General features: G+C 38.7%; 1 protein-coding gene and 1 long non-coding RNA gene across 2 annotated transcripts; both read right to left on the minus strand.

The window, feature by feature from the left end:
- Positions 1-6,049: 6,049 nt before the first annotated feature.
- On the minus strand, positions 6,050-6,647 carry LOC117612447. The gene is made up of 3 exons (XR_004583403.1): positions 6,571-6,647; positions 6,364-6,474; positions 6,050-6,128 (listed from the first exon to the last, which is right to left on the minus strand). It is a non-coding gene; the product is annotated as an uncharacterized LOC117612447 (long non-coding RNA).
- A 14,777-nt stretch (positions 6,648-21,424) lies between these two features.
- On the minus strand, positions 21,425-23,618 carry LOC117612452. Its single transcript, XM_034341134.1, has 2 exons — positions 23,272-23,618; positions 21,425-22,290 (listed from the first exon to the last, which is right to left on the minus strand). The coding sequence occupies exons 1-2, from the start codon at positions 23,616-23,618 to the stop codon at positions 21,954-21,956; spliced, it is 684 nt and encodes a 227-aa protein (XP_034197025.1). The 3' UTR covers positions 21,425-21,953.
- Between the last annotated feature and the right edge of the window lie 394 nt (positions 23,619-24,012).

Below are 24,012 nucleotides of genomic sequence, written 5' to 3' on the forward strand. Positions count from 1 at the left end.
CAAGAATGTCAACGGTTGACCCCAAAAGTCGAAGGGCCTTGGTGATCTCAGAATGGTGCATATGAAGTTGAGCAGGTGTCTCTGAGGAGTAAAGTCTGCTAAAGATACCTTCAATTTCTCTACTGATAAACTCCCGCCTATTCTGGTTTACCCCATTCCCAAAAATCTGATGAACAAAGTTCGCGACTGATACCAAATTTTGGAGGGGGCGCACAACTGCTATAGGCCCAACACTTTCAGGAAACTGATCATCAGCTGGGCTATTCTGAACTTGTTGAAATTCAGACACTTCAGCCAGGAAGTCTGACCCACTACCACCCATGCTGGAGTTAGCACTCTCATGATGAATATTTTCCTCTTCACCTGAAGAAATGACTTCAAAGGCTGGGTTATCCACGTTAATAGGCTCCATTTCGCGAGGAAAAGGGATGTCGTCAAATCTCATTTCCCCCTGCACCAGATTAGAACTCTCTTCATCAAGAACATGGCTAGAGCTTCCATCCTCAACCTTGTTGTGATCTGCATGTCGCGCCCGTTTGTGGTGTGAGTCTCGATTAATCCTTTGGGATTGGTGCATCACGTGATTAACCCCTGAGAAATGTTCCCCTTTAGCATTGTGAATTCTCTTTTTGTGTCCTCTGCTCGAAGAAGCACCACGAAGAGGTGAAGATGAATTAAAGCCGCTTTTGCTCATGCCGGTCGAAATACTTTTCAAATTATTAGTCACAAAGACGTGGTCCCTCCTTGGGACATGCCTGTCTACCACTGAGAAAATTTTTGACACAGAAAAGCCCATATAAGGTGCACATGCAGTCATCCACCATCTACAATACCACCAAGAGCATTCCCCAATGCGGGTGGAGCGCGGAATATAGAAACGCGCTGTGGTATCTTTACGCAGAAGGACTGCTTGGGCTCTCGCCAACTTCTCAATCCCACATCGCTGCCTCTCACATACACTAAATAAAAGTTTGTTCTCCGGAACTCCTTGATCAAAGCCAAACTGGCGAGCAAATCTATTTGGGTAGTAAGGCTCCAACCAAAGATCGCCACCTAACCTTACAGGAAGCAGTGCAGAGCGCATACAAACCAAGAATTCAAAGGCATCGTCCGCAAGGCTCTCTGTGTCTAAAAGAATGCAATCTTCTTGTGCAAGGAAGACACTGGGACGATAAACCATAAACTCACTCCTGAAGATGATTCTAGCTTGATTAGAGCTGACATATTTGGCTTCAATCTGACTATACCTCGCTAGAAGAGGGTAATGTGCTGGAAAATCATTGTCACTCCGACGGTCGATCAGATCAGGAAAGTGCTCCCCTAACCATCCAATCACATAATGAATGGGAAGATATGCATTTGCTAAACCAGGACCCCTACGATGAGTAGCAACTGTACCGAGGGCATGATAAATAAGTCCCAACACTGCTGGAGCAAGTGAAACTCTAAACCCTCTCGCCATCAAACTTGCCATATAGAAACATTCTGGCCTTATAGCATTATCAAGGGGCAAAACAAAACGGCTAAGCCAAAAGGCTAAAAAAGCAGCCAATTGTCCTTCACGTGAAATGTTCAAGGGAAATTTGAGGTCTTTGGCCTTATGTTTGGGAACTATGTTATTTTTATTCCCCGCAGCACCATATATGGCTTCCCCTCGAAAGAAATGCTCAATCCATTGATCGTGGAAAACTTGCCCTTTCTTATGGAAAACACATAGTTGAGCATGGATTTTCAAAAGTTCACCAGTGGTTGAAGGATACAAGTCTTCACGGCATAATTCTCTGTTTAAAGGGATAAATTCATCATAGGGGAGACCCAAAATTGGTAACCCGCCAATAACTTTTAGGTCGTATAAGGAAATGCCCATTTCACCGTTCCCGTGATGAAATGTGTTGGATAAAGGCCCCCATAACTCGCAGAATGCTCTCCAAACATTAGGGCAAAAATCATAGGAGTACCGAGAAATGGCCACAGCCCCATATATATCAGCTTGACGAAGGACATCACCAAAGTCACTCAAAATAGACTCTGTCCACTCCAGTACAAAGGATCGAAAGTTAGCCCGACCGAAAAATTTGAAATTGCTTCCCCACGAAATTTGGTTACGAAGCATCCTGTGCATAACCGGATAAAATTCATCTCTAGGAAGACACTGCTTATCTCCATCAATCTCATTGTTTACTTTCATCAAAGAGTGGGCAGAAAACATGGGCCCTTGGCTTGAGAAATTTGAACAACTCGGTCTTCTTCATGGGGGTTGAATTTGAGATGTCCACTACTCACGTGATCTGTGGTGAACCATGTTGTCCGACTCTCAGGAGGTACCATAAGCCTGATCGAATTCAGAGGACAAGATCTCATGTACTGGGGGCCAAAGGCCATGGCCCTACCATATTCATCGGAAGCATGTTCCTTGTGAAGATTTCCATAAGCATCCATCACCTGAAATCAAAGGTAAAAAAAAAAAAAAACATATACATATGTTAGCTTATAATGCTAGTTAAAGGCATCTCAAGCTTTGCACGCGTAAAAAAAAAAATGCCACACGCACAAAGCTTGAGGGGGCATCTGTTGGAATAAAAAAAATCACAAAAATCACAAAATATTGGAACGTGGGGGGAAGTTTGGAAAAAGGTGGGGGGAAGTTTGGAAAAAGGTGGGGGTCTAAACCAATGAAAACGTTTAAGAGAGTTTAGTGGCTCCTATTTTTGGGGGAGTTGGTTATTCAATTTTTAATATAAATATTCTGCATTAAAGAGAAATAAAAAAAAAAGAAGAGAGAGAAGGACAGAAAAGAAGGAGAAGACGACAGAAGAAGAAAATTGTTGCAGAAGGAAAATTGCAGGAGCACAAATACAAGAGGAGACATTTTCACAGGTATATGGATCCTGTCAATTAATTCTTGTTGGGTGGCAACCCTCAAATCATTTTCTTGGATGATGAATCCATATTGGGTGGCAACCCTCAAATAAAACTCTTGGATGATAAATCCATAATGGGTGGCAACCCTTAAATCATGAACAACAAATCCATGAGAGGATTCCTGTTTAACAAAGCTCTGCCGAGCAAAAGGAAATCCTTTGAAATGGAAATGGTGTTTGGAGGGTTAATTCAAAAAATGTACAGAAAAAAGAGAGCGTGAATTACCTCTTGGGCTCTCTCACCACTCCTCTCCATCTCTGCTTAAGAAGGCCTTTATTTTTCTCTCTGAGCAAACTACATCAAAAAAATGCAAAGGATGTTAGTCATGAAGAAAAGAATAGGCAGAGAAAAAATGGAGATCTGTAAAAAAAAGGGGAAAAGAAAATAGAGGCCATGTTTTTCTGTCACAGCCTCTCTCCTCTCTCTCTCTTAGATGATCCTCTTGTTGGGCACACAATCACAACAGACAGAAAAAAAATTAAAGCAGGAAAACAGCCACTAAAAAAGGGGAAAGAAAGTGGCTGAGCGCCACTTCGTGGGTGTTGCTGGGTTAAAGGAGAGAATGGTGCCAGCCAAAAGAAAACATGGGTGTAGAAAAAAAAAAAGAAGCAGAACTTGAAGGGCCACGTTGGAGCAGCCCATGCTTTGAATGCCCTATCTTTTGGTTTCATAACAAACAACTAAAATATCTGGATGTATGACAATTAAAAAAAAGGGGTTTGCTTCAGTCATCAAAAAGAAGAAGAAAAGTCAAAACATAAAAAAAAAAAAAGAGAAGAGGGTGGCTGACGCCACTTTGTTGAAGTCGGAAGAAAAGCAAAACAAAGGGGGGACAAGGACCATGGTTTGCAGGGGAAAAAAAAGGAAAAAGACCAAAAAAGTCTGAAACCTCTTTGGTGTGTTGCGGCAGTTTTTCTTCTGGCTTTCTCTTTTTGTTTGCAAAGGCTGTGTACAGATTGTGACTTCGTGTATTTTCTTCAGAGACTGAACAGTAAAAATGTTTGCTCTTAATTCGGACTGATCACAAGTATTCCAGATAAAAAATGAGACTACAAGGTTTGATTTTACTTGGAAACAAACTCTATAAAGAGTTGGATAACTATCAGGTTGTTTTAATCGCCTGATGGACCAAAGTTTTTTTTTTTGGGGCTCCATGCTCATGGGCTAACTATCAACAAACATCAAAAGCCCAAAATAGGATCATGGGCTGTCAGAGAATAATTATCCATTGACTCTCAAAAGCCCATATAATTAATGGGTAACCCAAATAATTACCCATTAAATTTCCTAAGGCCCAAATTCCCTATCATATGGTTAATGGATTAGTTAAAAAAAAATCCTTGTAGCCATATTTGGGTCCAAGTGCAAATGTCAACTTTAGAAAATTAGTGGGTTAATCAAAATTGCTCATTAATTTTCTGGGACATTGACAAAAAGAAAAAGTGGTACAAAACCATCCAAATTTTTCCCATGGGTCATCTACCCATGAAAATTCCAATGAGATTAAATTCAAATATCTCAAACACAAATTCTCAATTAATGGGCCACACTTACCCATTAATTTCAAAATTTTCCCATAGGTCACCTACCTATGAAAATCCCCAAATTATCTCAAAGATACAAATTCTAAATTATTGGGTCATCTACCTATGAAAATCTTCAAATCGTCTCAAAGACACCAACTCTAAATTATTGGGCCACACTTACCCATTAATTTCTAAATTTTTCGAACTACGTTGGTTTGATCCCTTTAAAAGGGTACGTAGGCAATCTAGAGATTCAATCTAGATGCAACCATCCCAAACATATTTCCATATCGAATCCCTGGTTTATTCAGCTAAATTCACTCAAACTCCTCAATCAAACCCATTCAAAATTCTTCATTTTGCGATGAGTCATTTATTCATCGTGAATCTTTGAACTACGAGTGGCTTGATTCCCGCAAAGGATACGTAGGCATCCTGAGGTTGGACTTGGAAGCAGCTGCAAAATCAAACACACACGTTCTGTTTCTTTATGATTGAATCAAAGGGTTTTCCCTTGAAGCAAGGGATTGTAATTAAGAGACTTGCGTCTCGAATGGGTCGAACCTAAAATAATAAAACCCCATTACTTAATTAGTGGTGGTGAAATTATATTAGGGAGATCACCATTTTCCTTCGACAATTAGTACGCACCTGAACTGGGGGAATCAAACCATGACCAGTCATATATTCTCCATGATACACCCATATATCATAAGTACACTGACATCCCAAACTTCAACAGATGAACATAAACTACCTCCAAAGACTAGTGCCAAAATAAATTTTGGCAATTCTTGCATGGACATAATGTCTCGTTCATGCTATTGACATGGTGTCTTGCAACATCAATGAATGAATTAACTCCATCTGAATACTCCTCAGTACATCGATTGCGATTACGAATCCACTACCAATCCATATTGGGCTCTTCAAACCAGATGAGTTCTTCTATTTTGTGGCCGGTAGTGAGCAACTCTAACACTATGCTTTCAATTTCAGAAAAAATAAGACATTCTCTAAATAGACAATATATATACATAACTATGATATAATATCACAAAAAAAATCTTTTTAACCAAAAAGAAATGAACAATATATTCAGCCAACAAATTAATAAAGCCTTATCGGTTTTAAAACTTCCAACCACATAAGATAGCATGTGGTTTCCAGATTTTGATAAACACAAAATTCAACCAATGAATTAAAGTTTTTTGAAAAATCCTAAACCAGAGACAACAAAAGGAAAAAAAAAAATATATATATATATATATATATATACACACACACACATATAAGGAAATTAAAAAATTTCATATTCTATTTGTACCGTATCTGAGATGCATTTTGGCTATTCCCACCCCTTACTAAATGCCCAACCTCAACAAATGAAGAATTTATAGTGAAACCCAACAAATTACATATTTTAGTAGAACAATTCTTCCAAAAAGACATAAAAGTATAAAAACAACAAGGCTTCTCAATCATATTAATGATAAAATTTTATCAAAATTAACCAATCAGTTATATTAAAACAAAAATAAAAGCTGAACAAGTTATATGCAGACAACATATTTAGTAAAGCCTTATAAACAAGGAGCATACCCACAACATTTGTAAATAAGTTAACCACATATTAGCGCAGTGGCAAATATACCTTATCCAACAAATTCTTTGAAGAACCTGCAAAGAAGAAGAGACAAAAAAAAAAAAAAGTAAATGAAATTCTGAAAAACAGAGTGAAACTAGAAAATGAAAGGTTTTTACCCAAAGAAGTAGGAAACTATGCAGAGTAAATACCTTATCCAACAAATTTTTTTGTAAAGAAACAAAGAAAAAAAAAGGGGTAAATGAAACCCATAAAAAAAAACAAAGTGAAAACTAGAAAAAAAATAGAGAAAAGAAAGATTTTTTTTACCCAAAATGAGCGAGACAACGGTTTAATGGTGTGGTTGGGATTACCCATTCTAGATGATGGCCATGGTGCTGGAAAAACAGAGAATGAATGGGTCTTTGGTGTCTCTTCATGCTGCAAGAGAGAATGAGAAGTTGGTTTTAGAAAACAAATGAAAAACTAAAACTTAAACAAAAAACTGAGAAATCAAGACCATATCTTCCAGCTAACCTTTGTGGGTGGGGTGGCTTTTGGTTTTTCTCTATGATTGAGAGAAAGTAAGAGGGTTAAATGGGGTTAGAAAGGAGATGAAGGAGGAGCTGGGATAAGCATCGAAGGTCTGAGTCAAAAAGGAGATTATAGCATTTTGAGATAGAGTTGAGTGCCTTGGAAATATCACATATTTTTTTTCTTTTTAGGTTTTATGCGTAAAAATGAATAGGCAACAATACCAATTGTTATTTATTTTGATTAGAATCCTTGGTTTTATTAAAACACAAGGAAACCAATTCCTTGCCTCATGTATGTGACACGTTGTTGCGCTTTCTCTCTAAGTCCTCTCCTTACAATTTAAGCAACGATAAACAATTGTTGCCCATAGCTGTACGCAAGCACACATGTAGTCGTTGCTTATTACATTTTCATTCTGGCGGCAAATTTCCCCCTCCATGAAATTGGCAACAAAATGAAATTAATTAGCAAAGATCTAGGTTTCCTGCATTCACAGATATCAGATTGCGCAAGGACTTTAAAAAGTTGTTGCCTATTGTTGTTATAGGCAAGTAGATTTTAGTCGTTGCCTAATGTTTCGTTGCTGAATCCATGTTTTCTTGTAGTGAGTTAAACTGTCACTTTGTTTGATAATTCACTTGTGGTTTATAATCATTCCTTTTAACTTGTTTTGCAACAAACATCTATTTAATTCTTTAATAGATATGACATCCTTTGGGTGATTTAGGATGTCCCACAAGATTGTTTATCAAACCACAAAGTTGTAAACTTTATGTTTGCGATAAAAATTTCAACCCTAGTACCGTTCAAATGGACCTTTTAATTATGTTTGGGGATATGACGTGAGGATGAATTTTGATGACTTAACATAAAAAATTATACTTTATTATCCTTTGTGATAACACTCATCCATTGAGATGTTTTAAATTCTTTAACTCTTAAGAGACATCTTGTTCAAGCATTAACCCATTTAAAAGACTATTGATGCTCTCTGCGTTTTTCCCTTTTCTTTGCTTTCTTGAAATCCTAAGTCTCTTGGATTTTGGACTAGTTGTAGTACAACCGAGACCGATCATCAGTGAATGCTATAGAAACGACAATGGACGGACACAATTTCATTATTACTTAGATATATCTTATACAAGTTCTATGATTTCTATTCTAGTTCTAAACTTAGAATGTTTGGATTTCTCAATCCTTAGATGCAACTCATAGGTAAGAATGTGAAACTTTTAAAGAACCAAGTATTGTTTATCCTATGAATGTTATCTTGATTGTGACATCTAAGCACTTTAGAATTTCATTCTTGTACGTTATTATATTTATCTAATACTTTGATTCTCAAATCGAATCCCATCTCAATATTCTAAACAATCAATGTAAGAACACTTTCATACATTCATCTAACGCATATAGAAGTCAGGATCATATTACCATAAAACGAATAGTCATATATAAAGTAAACTAACGGTTATGTCATACAAACCATAAACCAAATAAGTACTTTATACATATCCAAAATAAACCAAATAAACTAAATAAGTTCATAAGTTCTAAAAGACCTCTGTAAACAAAAGAAAACATGCTTGATGATTCCAAATCTGAGCATGCTTCGTCCTCTATAAGCTTCCTACTTGTTCCCTGCCTCTGCAACACATGACCTACAATAGATCATTGTTCGTTAGACTCAAGTAAGGTATAATCATTTGTTTAAAGTTTACTGGCAAAGTGATATGTACCTTCAGCTTTATTGCCTTTTAGGCAAGCCAAATAAGTCTGGCAGTTCCTCTTCCAACGTCCAGGTTTCCCATAATGAAAACATGGTCCCTTCGCCTCCTTGTCTTCTTCTTGCTTCTTCTCGACGCCACCCTTTGGTTTGAGACAAAATTCCATTCTTCTTCTTGTTGCCCTTAAATTTGCATTTAGTTTTTTCATTAGGCTTAGCAGAAGAAGTTGATCCCTTCTTAAAAACAGCAACTGTCCCTTCCCTCCTTCCTTCTTAAAGATCTTTTCAGCATTCATACACATGTTAAGCAGCTCTGAGAGAGTATTTTCCATCTTCCTCATGTCCAGCTTGACAGGACCCGACCCAATTTCCCGCTTTGGAATCCGAGTCGAATCCTGTGCGTGTCCGACATCTGGCGAATGTCGGCACAAAAGACCTTTTTACCCTTCTCGTTTCAAATTCTTTTCAGATTTCCCTTAGACTTCTGCTGAAATTTCGGCAGAGTCTCCCCTGTATTTTGACCAGTCCCAAAAATTTTCACCTGTTAAACAATCAATAAATTCACACCAACTGCCAGAATATCTCAAGTAACCACTCTTAACTCTAGTTTCTCAGTTTCAACTAGATATCAGAGCATTTTCTAAATTTTTCAAGGTTGTAAGGATTTTCTACAACACTCTACTTGATTTTGAGGCGCGGAAGCTATGAATGGCCCGGTGGTGGATCCCGCGTACTTCTACGGCCTGGGGGCGAAAAACAGATTAAAAAAAATGTGAGTGGACAAAAATAATGTTCTTGAAAATAATTTTATAAACATAATAACCCCCATTAAAAAAATAAGGAGTGGTATAAATCGATGTTTTGTTTCTCTTTTAATACGAGGTATTTAAATAAACATGTAAAAACATACTGATGAAGATACTTGCGTAACTGAACAAATATATAAAGATATCAATGCCTGAAAAATCAGAGAAACTGATATAAAATAGCTGAAAGTCATAATTAAATAAGGGAAAACTCAATCCTCTGAAAATACCACCTATTTGTACCCCTGTCATGTCTGTCAATTCCCCTGGCAGGTCTCGGGCACCAGCAGTCCACCCGAGCCGCAAACTAGCAAAATCAGGGGACTATGATCAGCCTGATCTGCTGGCAGGTCCTCGATGACACCAAGTCAACTCGAGTCGCTCAGGCAAGATGCAGGGGACCGTAGTCAGCCTGATCCGCAATCCTGGCAGGTCTCGGGACACCAAGTCTACCGAGCCGCAAATCCTGGCACTCACGGTCCGAGCGTCCCCGAAACTCGTGAGGCAAAGTCAAGTGCACTGACATAAACTGAAATCGGACTAGATGTCCGTAGACATCGGTCCAACTGTGGGTAATCACCAAAGAAAATGGGTACTAGGTGGTTTTAAAATAAATTCCTTTAGAAAAATCTGATTAATAACTGAAAGCTCAAATTGTGCTGCTATTTCATCTGCCATAAACCTCAAACTCTGTTTTCTATAACTCTTTAGCATGTGTAAGTAAGCAGCACCAAACTATGGAATTATTTCTGTACTAATCATGCTCGGAAACATAACAAAACTTATTCAGATAAACTTATTTATAAAACTTATTTATATAAAATCACAATAAAATCATTAAGTAAACTCAATTATATAAATCATTTATATAACTTATTTAGATAAAATCATTTATGAAAGAAAGTCCACTCACAGATGGTCCGAGCTAAATTGACCCTTCGAAGGTCCCGGCTGCGGGTCGACTGGACCTCTGGTGCCTGATTAACCATAAATAATATATCAATGAACTGCTAAATAAAAAGAATTTAAATTAAACACCCTGCCCCCGCTCCTAGAAATACGTGCGCTCAATTTTTAAATTACTCCTATGCCCACAATAGCTTTTAGATCGTTAGAACTGTCTTAAGAGACCCGAAGCCTCACTAAGCGATAAGCTGCCAGATCGGCCGATCCGGGACCCCGTGGGTCCACGGTCTCCGATGGCCAATCTGGGATTCTCTGAGGGTTCCTTACAGAGAAGGAACCATGTTCCGCGAATTTGGTCCGAAACGGACGGTCAGATTGGCCAAAATCACGTTATCGCTTAAAATCCAAACCCTAGCCCCAGGGTTCGCGATTTTGGAGTATCCGAGACTCCGATTCGCAATCCGTCGAATCCTACACGATCTTGAAATCATGTAGACCGACATATCCGAAATTCAGCGTGATCCGACGATTTGACGACACTGCACCCACGGATCGCGCGATATGGAAAATCCGTTCGGGGCTCAAACGGACTCCGAATCGAGATCCGCGAAATCCTACGTGCTCGTGATTACACGAGGATCAAAAAACTGCACAGAATTACTTCACCACCCTCACCCACGCATCCCAGCACGCGCGGTCAGATTTGGGTGTCTTAAGCGATTTCGGGTGGCCGAAAAATCTCGGAACCAAGACTCCAAACTCCTATCCTAGGTAAAACACCCCATTTGGAGTCACGTTTGTTCTTTGACATACCCCAAAAAGTGACCAGAAACAGTAGTGTTTGGAGGCCGAAGTTTCGGCCAAACTTCAAGTCAAAAATTGATCACTTTAGAGCTAAAATCGATCGAAACTCATACATCCATCAGCTAGAACACAAAAAATAGCTGAGAAATCATACCTTACTCGATCGATTTGGTGGAGAAACGAAGGAGAAATTCGAGTTGGAAGTTCGGATGAACTCGGGCGAACATCCGTCGGAAAACATGGTTTTCCGATCAACTCCGGGCGGCCCAAGGGTGGAGGACGGTCAGGTCGTGACGGCGAGAGGGAGGCGTACCCGATGGTACCCACGGCGGAGATCAGCTCGGCCTGTGGTGGCCGGGCCGACGCCGAGAATGTGAAGGGACGCACGGCTGGGGTGCGACGGGAGAGAGAGAGGGAAGAGAGAGAAAGTGACGGGGGAGAAGAGAGAGGGGAGATAAAAATCTGACTTTTTTCCAAATTACCGTTTTGCCCTTCGCGGTTTTTACACCATAACTTCTTCGTTACAGCTTCAATTCGGTCTACTCTGTGTCTACGAACTCGTTTCGCCGCGCTCTACGCAATGGCGTAAGCGAAATTCCCAAATTCTGTCTCGATCAAAAAGTCAATTTTTCCCCTATTAAATAATGCGAGGGCAAAATTGTCTTTTTGCTAGAAGATATTGTCCTTACTTTTTTTAGATATTTTGTTTTGGGTTATTACACAGCTGCTCAATGACTCCAATAATCTTCATTCCATGTTGGTGAACTGTTGCTCCCTTGACCATCTTGGTCCTCAAAAGCTCACACATAGCACTGAAACACTCGTTGTATATGCCTTCTCTATAAAGCTTTTGAAGATAGAATATGATGTTAGCAACATGGATCATATGCTTATCATGCCCCAAATTTTCAACACAAAATAACCCTTGAATTAATACTAAACAAACCGATCCGAGGCTTGAAGCTCTGAACCTTCAACAAATGTACCAGGAATTTTTTTTCCTTAATAAAATACAATCTGTTACAAACCACAATGTCAGATATTACATTCCTCAGTTATAAAATAAATTAAAACTTCAACATATTATATAATCTGCTCTTCAGAGGTTAATACAAACAATAGAAGTCTTCACACCAAACTAAACCACATTTTGTACGAAACATGTACTTCAATTGAGCCTTCAACCACCTACAGTATTAGCCCCTACACCTTTGAATAGTGTACCTAGTTCATCATAGAACAAATCTAGTAAGATTTCTAAAGCTCGTATAAGTAAACCACAACCAACAGTATAACTATGTCATTTTCACATAATATACAACAACATGCACTTTCAAAAGTATCACACAATCCATTATAATGATGGTACTCATAATAATGATCAATCACAATCACAATTCTTTATTTTATAAGAACTTGTCAAGTCACCACCTGTGGCATCAAAATCTATTTCAAAACCCGTTAGAAATCTCAAATCATAATTCCTTTTATTTTAAAGAAATATCTAGTCAACCTCTGACCCATAAAATACAATTCCGAGACTCCCTCAATCTACAGACACTGCTTTTGCAACCATCTGGCACAACCTCCATCTGGCACAGTGTGTTGAAATAAACTGACTCAAGGCCAACAGTACTTTGCCCTCTCAAGTTAACACTGCTTTGGCCTTTGATAAATCCATAAATTTACACATTTATGTACTCTTTATATTTAGTTTTTATAGGAAAATTTGATTTAGAAAGGACTTATTACTTTATTTTCTCAATTTTCAGCTTTCAAGAGTAAGTAATTTGTTTTCAAAGGAAATACGACTTTTTGGTGGAGTTTTAGTAGAAGACTAGTTGGAGATGAAAGCTAAGATCTTGAAGATGATTGTGGAATTTTTCTAGAATTTTCAAAGCAGCCAATGAGAGCAGTCCTTAAATGGTTAACTTTGAGTAATACATATGAAAATGTGGAAATCAATTTGATTGATTTGATGTGGATGATTTACTATGTGTAAAAACATATTTGGGCCTCGATAATAGTTAACGAGAAACCCAAATGGTTGGGTATCAAGCCCAAGTACTTAAGACACCTAAATATTATGATTTAAGTGTCATAAGGCCCAATTTTGGAAGCCCAATGTGGTTTGGCCGAAAATGCTTAAGTAAATGTCTATGGGAATTGTTAAACTAATTAACACACAAAAACACAATCCAACATCAACCAAATAGGTTTGGGAGATCAAAGAGAGATAAAAGAAAGTTTTCAAGAGTGAAAAATTTTCATCTTTCAAAGGGGTTTAGATTGAAACTAATCTTGAGAATCTTGCAGTAGCATCCTTGTATTCTCAAGATACTTCCTCTCATCTTAAGGTTCCATTGGTATGGAGACTTAGAGGTCATATACTGTTGTGTCTCACATGGAGGAGAAAGATCAAGGAGCAATGATCAAAGATCAAAGATGAAAGAGGAGATCAACAAAGAGGAAATCATCAAGAGAATACCAAATACAAATTGGTTAATATAATTGCTTCAAGGGTAATTAGTCTTATCCTTTCTCTTGAATTTTCCATTTACGAAAACATATCAATGTTCACGGCTTAAGATACTTAGAAGAAGTTTTGTTTTTGAATTTAAACAACCACCATAGACTTCTGCTGCGATTAATTTGATTAAATCCATATTTAGTATTCAAATGAACTTCTCAAAAATGTTTTAAATCCTACAAGAACTACAAATGGCTTGATCCTTCAGTAAGGGTACGTAGGCAACCTAGGCTAACCTATGTGCAGCTGCAAGTTTAGGATTTGGTTGTTATGTTCAGTTATGTCAAGATGATTTTACTGACTTATGTTGGTAAAGGGGGGCCTGAAGCCCATTAAAATTTTTGTTAATTGGTGTGTAGTTTATACCTAGAGCTTGCTGAACGCTTGGGAAATAATTGTGCTTGTTGTGCAGTTAGATTTTTGAGTTTTGAGCCACTTTCAAGGGAGGCTCTGTCGATTTTTAAGTAGAAGGCAAGCCTTAAAATTGTTTTGGAATTAGGGCAAGAAGGGTGTTTTAGTAATTTGGGCCGACACATGCTTGGTGTCGGATAGGGAGAGGGTTACACACAGATTCCAAGGAGGAATTGGGGGTGGGTCCTTTCATTCTCCTTCTAATCTGGGTAGTTCAAGTGCAAGACCAATTAAAGTAGATGAGATATTGGCTAATCTTCAAGCAGACCCTGGACTAAGAACTCGAATGAAGGATTATATTCCTAATATTCGAGTTGAAATCTAAATGGCATATCTACAAAAAGGACCTTGTCAACCTAGAAGTCATAGATTCCCACAAACTAATCAATCAGGAATTAATAAACGCTTCATTTCCCAATAGTTTGATGAGTTTGGTTGGAATATAGTATAGCTAAAGATGCTGCATTTTGTCTTCATTGTTATTCCTTTAAACCTAATTTTGATCAAGTGGGTTGTCACACCCCAATCCACGGATTTACGTAACATTGGGTTAAGACGTGATTCACACCTTAATTACATAATTTAATAAAAATTATAACTAAAATGTGAAGAAACATTTAATAAATAAAATAAATATTTCACATAGAATACTCAATGGAAACGCGAAAACGACAACATCTGTAACCGTAAAAATTTTACATTATTTTACAAGTTAGAACTACTCGAGAGTTCGCTAAAAGAGTAGCTCATTATTCATTCACAAGCTATGTACATAATACACTCTATAGATATGCCAAAATCATCACAAGCTCTAGATTTCAGGTTCGGTACTTGCAAAATCTACTGGGGGTGAGCGAAACCACGGCTCAGTAGGGACATAAACCTTTTCACGGTAAATTGATATAATTAAATTAAGTGACAAATAATCCCGCAGCCAAATTTCACATTATTAATAACAATGCATAAATGCTCTTCATCTAATCCCATTAATTCATATAACTGGACAAGCAGACCTGCACGTCCCATACCATGCTTATACCACTTGGTCTCAAATGCCCATTTTTATGAATTAACACCGATTTCAACATAATTCCCCTTTTGTTAGTCATCTTGTTTAACTCTCTGTCGCCAGTCCCGAATCACCCAAAAAAAATGTGTGCACTATGGGATCCCTGAGACTTGGTACCAGCTAAGAGTTAGACTCAACTACACAAAAGATTATTTCCAGTACCCTATTTTCCACCATTATTTTCTGAACTCCAGAATTCTAGCCAAATTCCACGACATGATATAATTATACCCTTCACAACAATGTAGCCATTTAAAACATCAACAATGTGTAATAATTATGCCAACATTGTTCAAACAGTTAAGAGTACGTAAATATCCAATACAAGGAACGTAAATCAAACAGTACCACATGAACCAAATAGTTAACAATATATAAACATCCAATATCAAGAACATTATACTATATCAAAAATATCCATTACACATAATATAGAGCTCACGAAATTTAACTAGATCAATCTCTGCAAAAGGCGCCCCCCAAGAAACCCCTACATTGACACCAAAGCTTTTGCTAGAAATGTAAGATGTCTCCCAATTTTCCACCGCATTCACAAACTCAGTCTCCCACTCTTTTCTCTATCTCTGTTACAAAGCTTAGCTCTCTCTTTTTTTATTTTTTTATCTTTTACTAGAACTTTCATGCAAGGTTAGTTTTTTTTTTCAAAAGCAATCAAAAACGTAATATTTATAGTAATACTCAGGGAAGAATCAATTTGTTCTAATTGGTGGGGAGGTGATGACCACGTGGGAGCTTGGGCTGCAAGATTAGGATAACTATCATCAAATTGCCAACACCTCATGTTAAATAAAGCTTAGTCACCTAGGTAGAATGACACTTGGGAGTCTAAAGTGTGTGTGTAAAAAAGTCTAGGCTATTGAACTTGGTCAGCAAGAAACAAAGAGATAAAGCTGTAAAAAACAATACATATACTTATTATAATATTACTACTTTTTTTTTAATAACTAATAAGAAAATCTAAAAATATAACACGTAATTTTTATATGTACATATATATATATATATTTAACTATGTTATGAACTAAATATTCCCCAATATATATATATATGTGTGGGGGTGGGGGGGGCGGGGGTTCACAATCTACTCTCCTTAAAAGAAATTTCGTCCTCGAAATTAAAACTTACTGGATTAAGAGAACAACTCTGGATACTTCTTACGCATTTCTGTCTCTAATTCACTTGTAGCTTCTTCTGTATTCCATTGTAACCAAAGAACCTTGACCAATGGTATTGTTTTCGTACGTAAAACTTGTTCCTTATGATCCAAAATCTGTATTGTCACACCCCGGACCGGCTCCGCCGTAGCAGGATATTGTCCGCTTTGGGCCTGGTTACATTCTCACCAGCCCGCACGGTTTTGTTTCTGGGAGCTCACGAAGCAACTTCCCAGGGTGGTCACCCATCCTGGGATTGCTCCAGCCTCCAACTCGCTTAACTTCGAAGTTCCTACGAACCCGAAGCCAGTGAGCTCCCAGAAGGCCTCCTCTAAGTTTCCATACTGCCTCCGCAGATTTCCACACTAGCACGATATTGTCCGCTCTGGGCTGGGCCGACGCCCCCTCACGGATTTGTTCCTGGGAGCTCACAGAGCAACTTCCCAGGGTGGTCACCCATCCTGGGATTGCTCTAGCCTCCAACTTGCTTAACTTTGGAGTTCCTACGACTCCAAAGCCAGTGAGCTCCCAAGAGGCCTCCTGAAAGTTGGGGGTATCCCATCTAGCAAGATATTGTCCTCTCTGGGCCCACTCGACAGTGTCCCGCAAGGATTTGTTCCGGGGCAGCTACATTCTCCCTCCCCAGAGGCCTCCTACTAGATGGATGCGAGGTGTGCCATATAAGGCACATCACCCCCTCTCCGTTTGGTCGATGTGGGATCTCACAATCCACCCCTCTTAAGGAGTCCGACGTCCTCGTCGGCACACTCGCACCACACGGTAGAGTGGCTCTGATACCAAACTGTCACACCCCGGACCGGCTCCGCCGTAGCAGGATATTGTCCGCTTTGGGCCTGGCTACATTCTCACCAGCCCGCACGGTTTTGTTTCTGGGAGCTCACGAAGCAACTTCCCGGGGTGGTCACCCATCCTGGGATTGCTCCAGCCTCCAACTCGCTTAACTTCGGAGTTCCTACGAACCCGAAGCCAGTGAGCTCCCACAAGGCCTCGTCTAAGTTTCCATACTGCCTCAGCAGATTTCCACACTAGCACGATATTGTCCGCTCTGGGCTGGGCCGACGCCCCCCTCACGGATTTGTTCCTAGGAGCTCACGAAGCAACTTCCCAGGGTGGTCACCCATCCTGGGATTGCTCCAGCCTCCAACTCGCTTAACTTCGGAGTTCATACGAACCCGAAGCCAGTGAGCTCCCAAAAGGCCTCCCGAAAGTTGGGGGTATCCCATCTAGCAAGATATTGTCCTCTCTGGGCCCACTCGACAGTGTCCCGCAAGGATTTGTTCCGGGACAGCTACATTCTCACTCCCCAGAGGCCTCCTACTAGATGGATGCGAGGTGTGCCATATAAGGCACATCACCCCCTCTCCGTTTGGTCGATGTGGGATCTCACAATCCACCCCCTTAAGGGATCCGACGTCCTCGTCGGCACACTTGCACCACACGGCAGAGTGGCTCTGATACCAAACTGTCACACCCCGGACCGGCTCCGCCGTAGCAGGATATTGTCCGCTTTGGGCCTGGCTACATTATCACCAGCCCGCACGGTTTTGTTTCTCGGAGCTCACGAAGCAACTTCCCAGGGTGGTCACCCATCCTGGGATTGCTCCAGCCTCCAACTCGCTTAACTTCGGAGTTCCTACGAACCCGAAGCCAGTGAGCTCCCAAAAGGCCTCCTGTAAGTCAGAGTGGCGCAGCGGACTGGCCCAACTCCACCTAGCAAGATATTGTCCGCTCTGGACTGGGCCGACGCCCCCCTCACGGATTTGTTCCTGGGAGCTCACAGAGCAACTTCCCAGGGTGGTCACCCATCCTGGGATTGCTCTAGCCTCCAACTCGCTTAACTTTGGAGTTCCTACGACTCCAAAGTCAGTGAGCTCCCAAGAGGCCTCGTGCTAGATGGATGCGGGTGTGCACATATAAGGCACATCACCCCCTCTCCGTTGGTTGATGTGGGATCTTACATGTATTGGTTGGTCTTTCCTCAGTTGACAGTTCTTCATCTAAGTTGAGCTCTCCCCAATCTAGAACATGGGTTGGATCAGGCTCATACCTTCGAAGCATAGAAAGATGAAAAACATTATGTATATTCGAAAGTTGGGGTGGTAACGCTAGCTTATAAGCTACTTCACCAATCCTTTCTAAGATTCAAAATGGTCCAATAAACCTCGGTGCTAATTTTCTAGTTTTTCCAAATCTTTTTACTCCTCTTCGCTGTGAAACTTTAAGAAACACATAATCCCCCACATTAAAACTTAATAGTTTCCTTCTTTGGTTAGCGTAGTTCTTTTGTCGACTTTGAGCAGTTAAGAGACGTTGCTTGATAAGTTTAACCTTTTCAGTTTACTCTTGTACCAAGTTAGGTCCTAGCAACACAGTTTCTTCTACTTTAGTCCAACATACAGGTGACCAACAAGGTTTTCCATATAAAGCTTCATAAGGTGCCATTCGAATACTAGATTGATAGCTATTGTTGTAGGCAAATTCTGCCAACACCAAATGATCTTCCCAACTTCCCCCAAAATCTAGAATTCATGCTCTTAACATGTCCTCTAAAATTTGAATGGTTCTGTCTGACTGTCCATCAGTTTGGGAATGAAAAGCAATACTAAAATTTAGTTGTGTACCCAATGATTTCTGTAAACTTCCCCAAAATTTGGAAGTAAACTTGGGATCTCTATCTGAAACAATTGAAATAGGAAACCCATGTAATCTTACTATCTCCCGAACATAAAGTTTTCCAAGGTTTTCAGTGGACTTTGTTGTTTTGATTGGTAAGAAATGTGCAGATTAGGTCAAATGATCCACTGCATCTCGTCCCTTTGGAGATCTAGGTAAACCTGTAAAAAAATCCATGCTTATATGATCCCATTTCCACTCTGGTACTGGTAATGGCTGTAATGGACCTGACGGTTTTTGATGTTCAATTTTCACCTATTGACATGGAAGACACTTTGCTACAAATTTTTCTAAATCTCCCTTGATGCCACTCCACCAAAAGTTACGTTTCAGGTCATGATACATATTTGTCTCTCCAGGATGAATTGTATAAGATGAATGATGTCCTCCTTTCAGAACTTCCTTTCTCAGACTAGAAATTTCAGGTACATACAATCTATTCAAATACCTTAATCCACTGTCTGCGTGGATATTCCATCCATCTGGTGTCTCTCCAGCGGTAATCTTAGTTCAAATGTCTTTGGACACAATCAAATTCTTGTGCCTCAATTATCTTTCCAATCAAAGTGGGATGAGTTACTAAATTACATAGATATGCACAATCCTCGTGCACACCTGCGTACAAGTGAAAATTATAGAGAGACTCTACCATTTTCCACCTTTTATCATATAAACTGGCTATAATTTCTTGGGGATTTCGACTTAAAGCATCTGCCACCACATTAGCTTTTCTTGGGTGATAATGTAAATCAAAGTCATAATCTTCTAGATATTTCATCCAATGCCTTTGTCTTAAATCCAACTCCTTCTGAGTGAATAAGTACTTCAAACTCTTATGATCCAAGTAGAGTTCAAAACGTTCCCCATATAAATAATGGCTTCACACTTTCAATGCATGAACAATGGCTGGCAATTCTAGATCGTGTGTCGGGTAATTCTCTTCTCATGTGATTTCAATTGACAAGAAGCATAAGCAACAACTGTGGCTTCTACCCGAGTGCAAGTAGTCACACGTAGTAATAATCTTGGAAGTCCAAGTATTGTATCCTCAAGGAGCAGGTAGAAAAATATCTGCACACAAAGAAATAATTAAACATACCACAATAAAAGTGACAAGCAAAATGGAAAAGTAATTTGATTTGATTGTTGTGGAAATTGAGTTTAAAAATGAACTATCAATAATGGAAATGATAAGGCATGAAGGTTCAATTCTTTAAACAAAATATGTTTCATGCTCTTTAATCCAAATTATAACTCGATTAAGATCATCATTGAGAAACTTTAACCGGAAGACAAAGAAATTAAAACCAATTTAATTTTTCAATGTTATCTTTTATTAATGATTGTTCAGAAATTGGAATTGCTTAATATCTACTCTTTTAATTTAAAAGCATGCTAAGTCAGTTCTTAACAATAAAAAAATATAATTGAACTCATGAAAAGATAATAGCACTTAACATCAATCAAAATAAAAGGATATGAAAATATTGAACAACCAAAAATAAAAGAATTTAGCAATTCATACCGTATATTGGATTAAAGAACAATTCACAAACTTACTCAAAGAACATTCCCTTTAGCCTTAGCTAGAGTTCTAGCAACTCATTACAAAGGAAAACATAAACTAAATTTTGAATGAAATGGATAAAAAGATCTGTTGTAGGGGTGCCCTTGCCAAATAAGTTGATGGGTGATTTATAGTAGTCAATGAGGTGAGTGGGAAGTTAATACATTCGTGGTGGGTAATGAAGGGTTTAAGTGAGGGATTAATTGGATTAAACATGTGTTGATGGGGGAGAGTTAGTGGAAAAGAAATAACGGTGAGGTAGGTGGGCGTTAAATGGCTATGAATGACATGAAATAGGCTCTTTAGCTTCAACGGTTTTGTCTTCTCTTCTCCCTCTTTACTTCTCTTTACAATCACAATAATCCCACAATCAATTCTTCAATAAAAATCCCCCAGCAATTCTCTTCACACCTAGCTTGAACTTGGACAAATGTATGTCTTCATCTTTTGGCTTTCCAACTTCCTACAGAAGATAAATTCACCTAATAAGTTCACCAAATTAATATAGAAAATTCATAAATCCAGTTGGTGAGAATAAAATGTAACAACAACTGAAATTATATTTATTAAGCCAAAATTATATCATAAAGTCTCCAAAATAATATTAAAAAGATGTAATTTGAGACTCTCATATTTGTATGGTTTATTTTAAAAGGAATAAACTTTTTAATAGTTTGTGGACTGAATTGTCCATCGACAAATAACAAAAGTTAAATAAAATTGACTGAAATTAAGAACATTTTCATTGAATTGCTTCAAACTGAAACCACATAAGTAAAAATAATCAAATTGAAACCACAAGGACTTTAGTGGTAAAAGTGATAAACCACAGGGACCAAAAGTGATGTAGTTTTTAAACACTCAAAATATTCAGGATCTCACTTTTTATTTTATTTTTATGTCAACTGATGGAGGTTGCTGTTTGCTTACCTTTTTTTAGAGTAAAAATGATTTCATTCATAATCCAATAGGTTCAGATGTATGACAAAATGAGAACAGTGGCTTTGTTAAAACCTTCCTAAGAAAACCACGTGGGAAAAAACCCAAGGTAGAGAAGAGTTCAACACATGATATGGACTAACATGAGAGTCCAATTGAGAACCACCAAACCATTACAAATAACCAAAACAAAACAACCATACTACTAGAAGACCAACACAGGAAAGCCTCATATGAGAGCACACCAACATATCCCAAACTGTCAAGGAAATCCTTCTATGAGAACAATCATAGTTCTTTGTCTAGCAGAATAGTTGTTCAAAACATCAAGGATCAGAGACACAAGAAACACACCAAGAAAACATAGAGAAGACAACAAAGAGGGACCCATAAGAGAACACGAACTCCTCCCATAAATTGTCGAAGAAAACCTCATATGATGACAATCATATCTCTTTGTAGGGCGTAGGGATTAATCAGCTCGCAAAGAGTAAAAACAAAAGCGGAATAAGAAAAACACAACGAACAAAGTACAATAAAAAAACGCGAATCAAATTTTGAGGGAGCACACATCAACGGTTCCCAAAACTATCAAAGAAAACTGCCCATGAGAACAATTATGTTCTTTGGATAGCGCAAGAGTTGTTGAGAGAAGCACTACAACCCATACTCAGCCATTTAACCTGAAGAGGAGATAATTCAGGTTATCGAACGTTCATTGGCTGCCAAGCCCATAAACGTTTTAATTGGGAATAATCAGGGAGCCTGTAGAGACCGCTCAAGGTTGGTCTCCTCCAATGTAATGCACAGTGGAATCTTGTAAGGATTTGAACGACTGGCCAAAATAAAAGCTTCCACGTCATCATCATTCTCAATCTCTGCAGGCTCTGCTCCATCAATTGTTTTATACATAGCTTTTATAGTTATCTCATAGCCATTTGGGTCCACATTGACAATGTCATATACTTGCTTCTGAAGCTCCTTTAATGTAATTGTATTGGAAACGAGTACTGCTTTAGCTTTAAAATTTTCGTACCTCGAATCAACCCACCTCCCACCGTAGTTAATCAAAATTGTCAATCTAGACATTTCACTGAAAAATAAGCCAAAAAAATATTAATTAAAAAATAGCAGCTACTTAGGTATGGAACAAAAATGAAATTAAAAGGTAGCAGAGATATGATATGTATACGATGATATCATACATAAATGTTATAATAGTAGTATTTAATAAGTTATTAGAATGTAGAACTATTAATAAAGCACAACATCAATAAAATGGCTCCTTTTCAATAACATACAAAATCTGAACTTCGCATTAAAAAACGATTATTACTTCAAACCAAAAACGAGCAGAGATGGCACGAGAGAGAGAGAGGAGAAAACTCAGCGACTACCAAGTATCTAGTTTTTGTTTTGTTTTCTTAACCACCAAACAAAACTAAAGAAGATTCATGACATAGCACTCCCATGAACGTTGTCCCTAAAAAATAACATACCAGAAAACTAAAAATCAAAACAAAAACGAGAACACACGTCAACGCAATCAAAGCTTTGTAAATGATATTGATTCCATATAAGTAGAACACATATTTTGGTCTCCCATGCGAATGGTCGAGAAAACAAGAATGGGTACAAAGAGCTCTTCTCCTCAGTCTATCCCTCACACACACTCATTCTAGATGGGGTGAATACTTTAGCGTAGGTCACGTGATCAGTTGAGCAGGGAAACTTATATTTATATGCATCTGCGTATGAGAGTCTTGTTCATTAGGAAACCCTCACGCAATCCCTATTGCATTAAATGTAGTAATGGCCAGCACAAGAGCGTGTGGCAATTCGCACACACCACAACTGTTCGCGAGTGTAATTTATCAAGTATCTGGAATTGAGACCATCCCATTGATAACCATGGAGATTTTAATGAGGAAGAAGAAGATGTAAGATCTAAGTTTGAGAACCTTAATATTCAGTTTGGCTCAATTTATTTAAACAACATATGTGTGTATGTGTGTGCATCATAATATGCTGAGTTTTTTTTAAAATTGTTAAGAAGAACAAGAAGAAATAATACCTTGTAGTACTTGTTCGGTAGTATGCCAATCCCAATAACAGAACAAATGCAAGAACAAGAAGAAATTTGAATCTCCCGTTGAAGTAATTGTTGCCAAAGTTCCCAACCCCAACAACCTGGCTTTCGAGTGCATAAATTTTATTTTTTAAAATGCGAACCCTCCCCGTTAACATTTGACTAAACCCATTGAAGAAGTTGAAAAACCCAACTCGTGTGCTTCGTTCTGAGAAAATTTCATTCTCCTCAACTGATAGGCTTGGATCAGTATTTTCAGTAGTTCTTAGGGGCTGCGTAATATCAGGATCATTTGTACGGGGACGAATACGGCTTCTTGTTGTCATCTCCATGTGTAGTTGTTCAGATTCATTTGGAGACCCATCTTATACAGATAGGGTTCATCATTGCGCTGGGGTAGGCTGACAAAACCCTAAACTTTCGAGTTTGGACCAAGCTACCGTCGGGCCAATAGAGTAATGAGTGTGATGATGAAAGTTCTGTGCTTGGCGATTGTTTTTTTTTTTTTTTTTTTTTTTTGTATGCATATGAAAAATATAGTTTTTTATATTTTTTGTTCCCGCCTTGGAGGCTTTTGGATTGCCCCAGATCTTTTTCCTCTCAAAAGCATCATTTGAAGCTTCGTGGCTCATCTTCATCATGAGAGAGAGAGAGAGAGAGAGAGAGAGAGAGAGAGAGAGAGAGAGGAGGGTGTGGTGTGGGGACCGTGGGGTGGTTTTCCTGCGA

Source organism: Prunus dulcis, unplaced genomic scaffold, assembly GCF_902201215.1.
Source record: "Prunus dulcis unplaced genomic scaffold, ALMONDv2, whole genome shotgun sequence".
NCBI lineage: Eukaryota > Viridiplantae > Streptophyta > Magnoliopsida > Rosales > Rosaceae > Prunus > Prunus dulcis.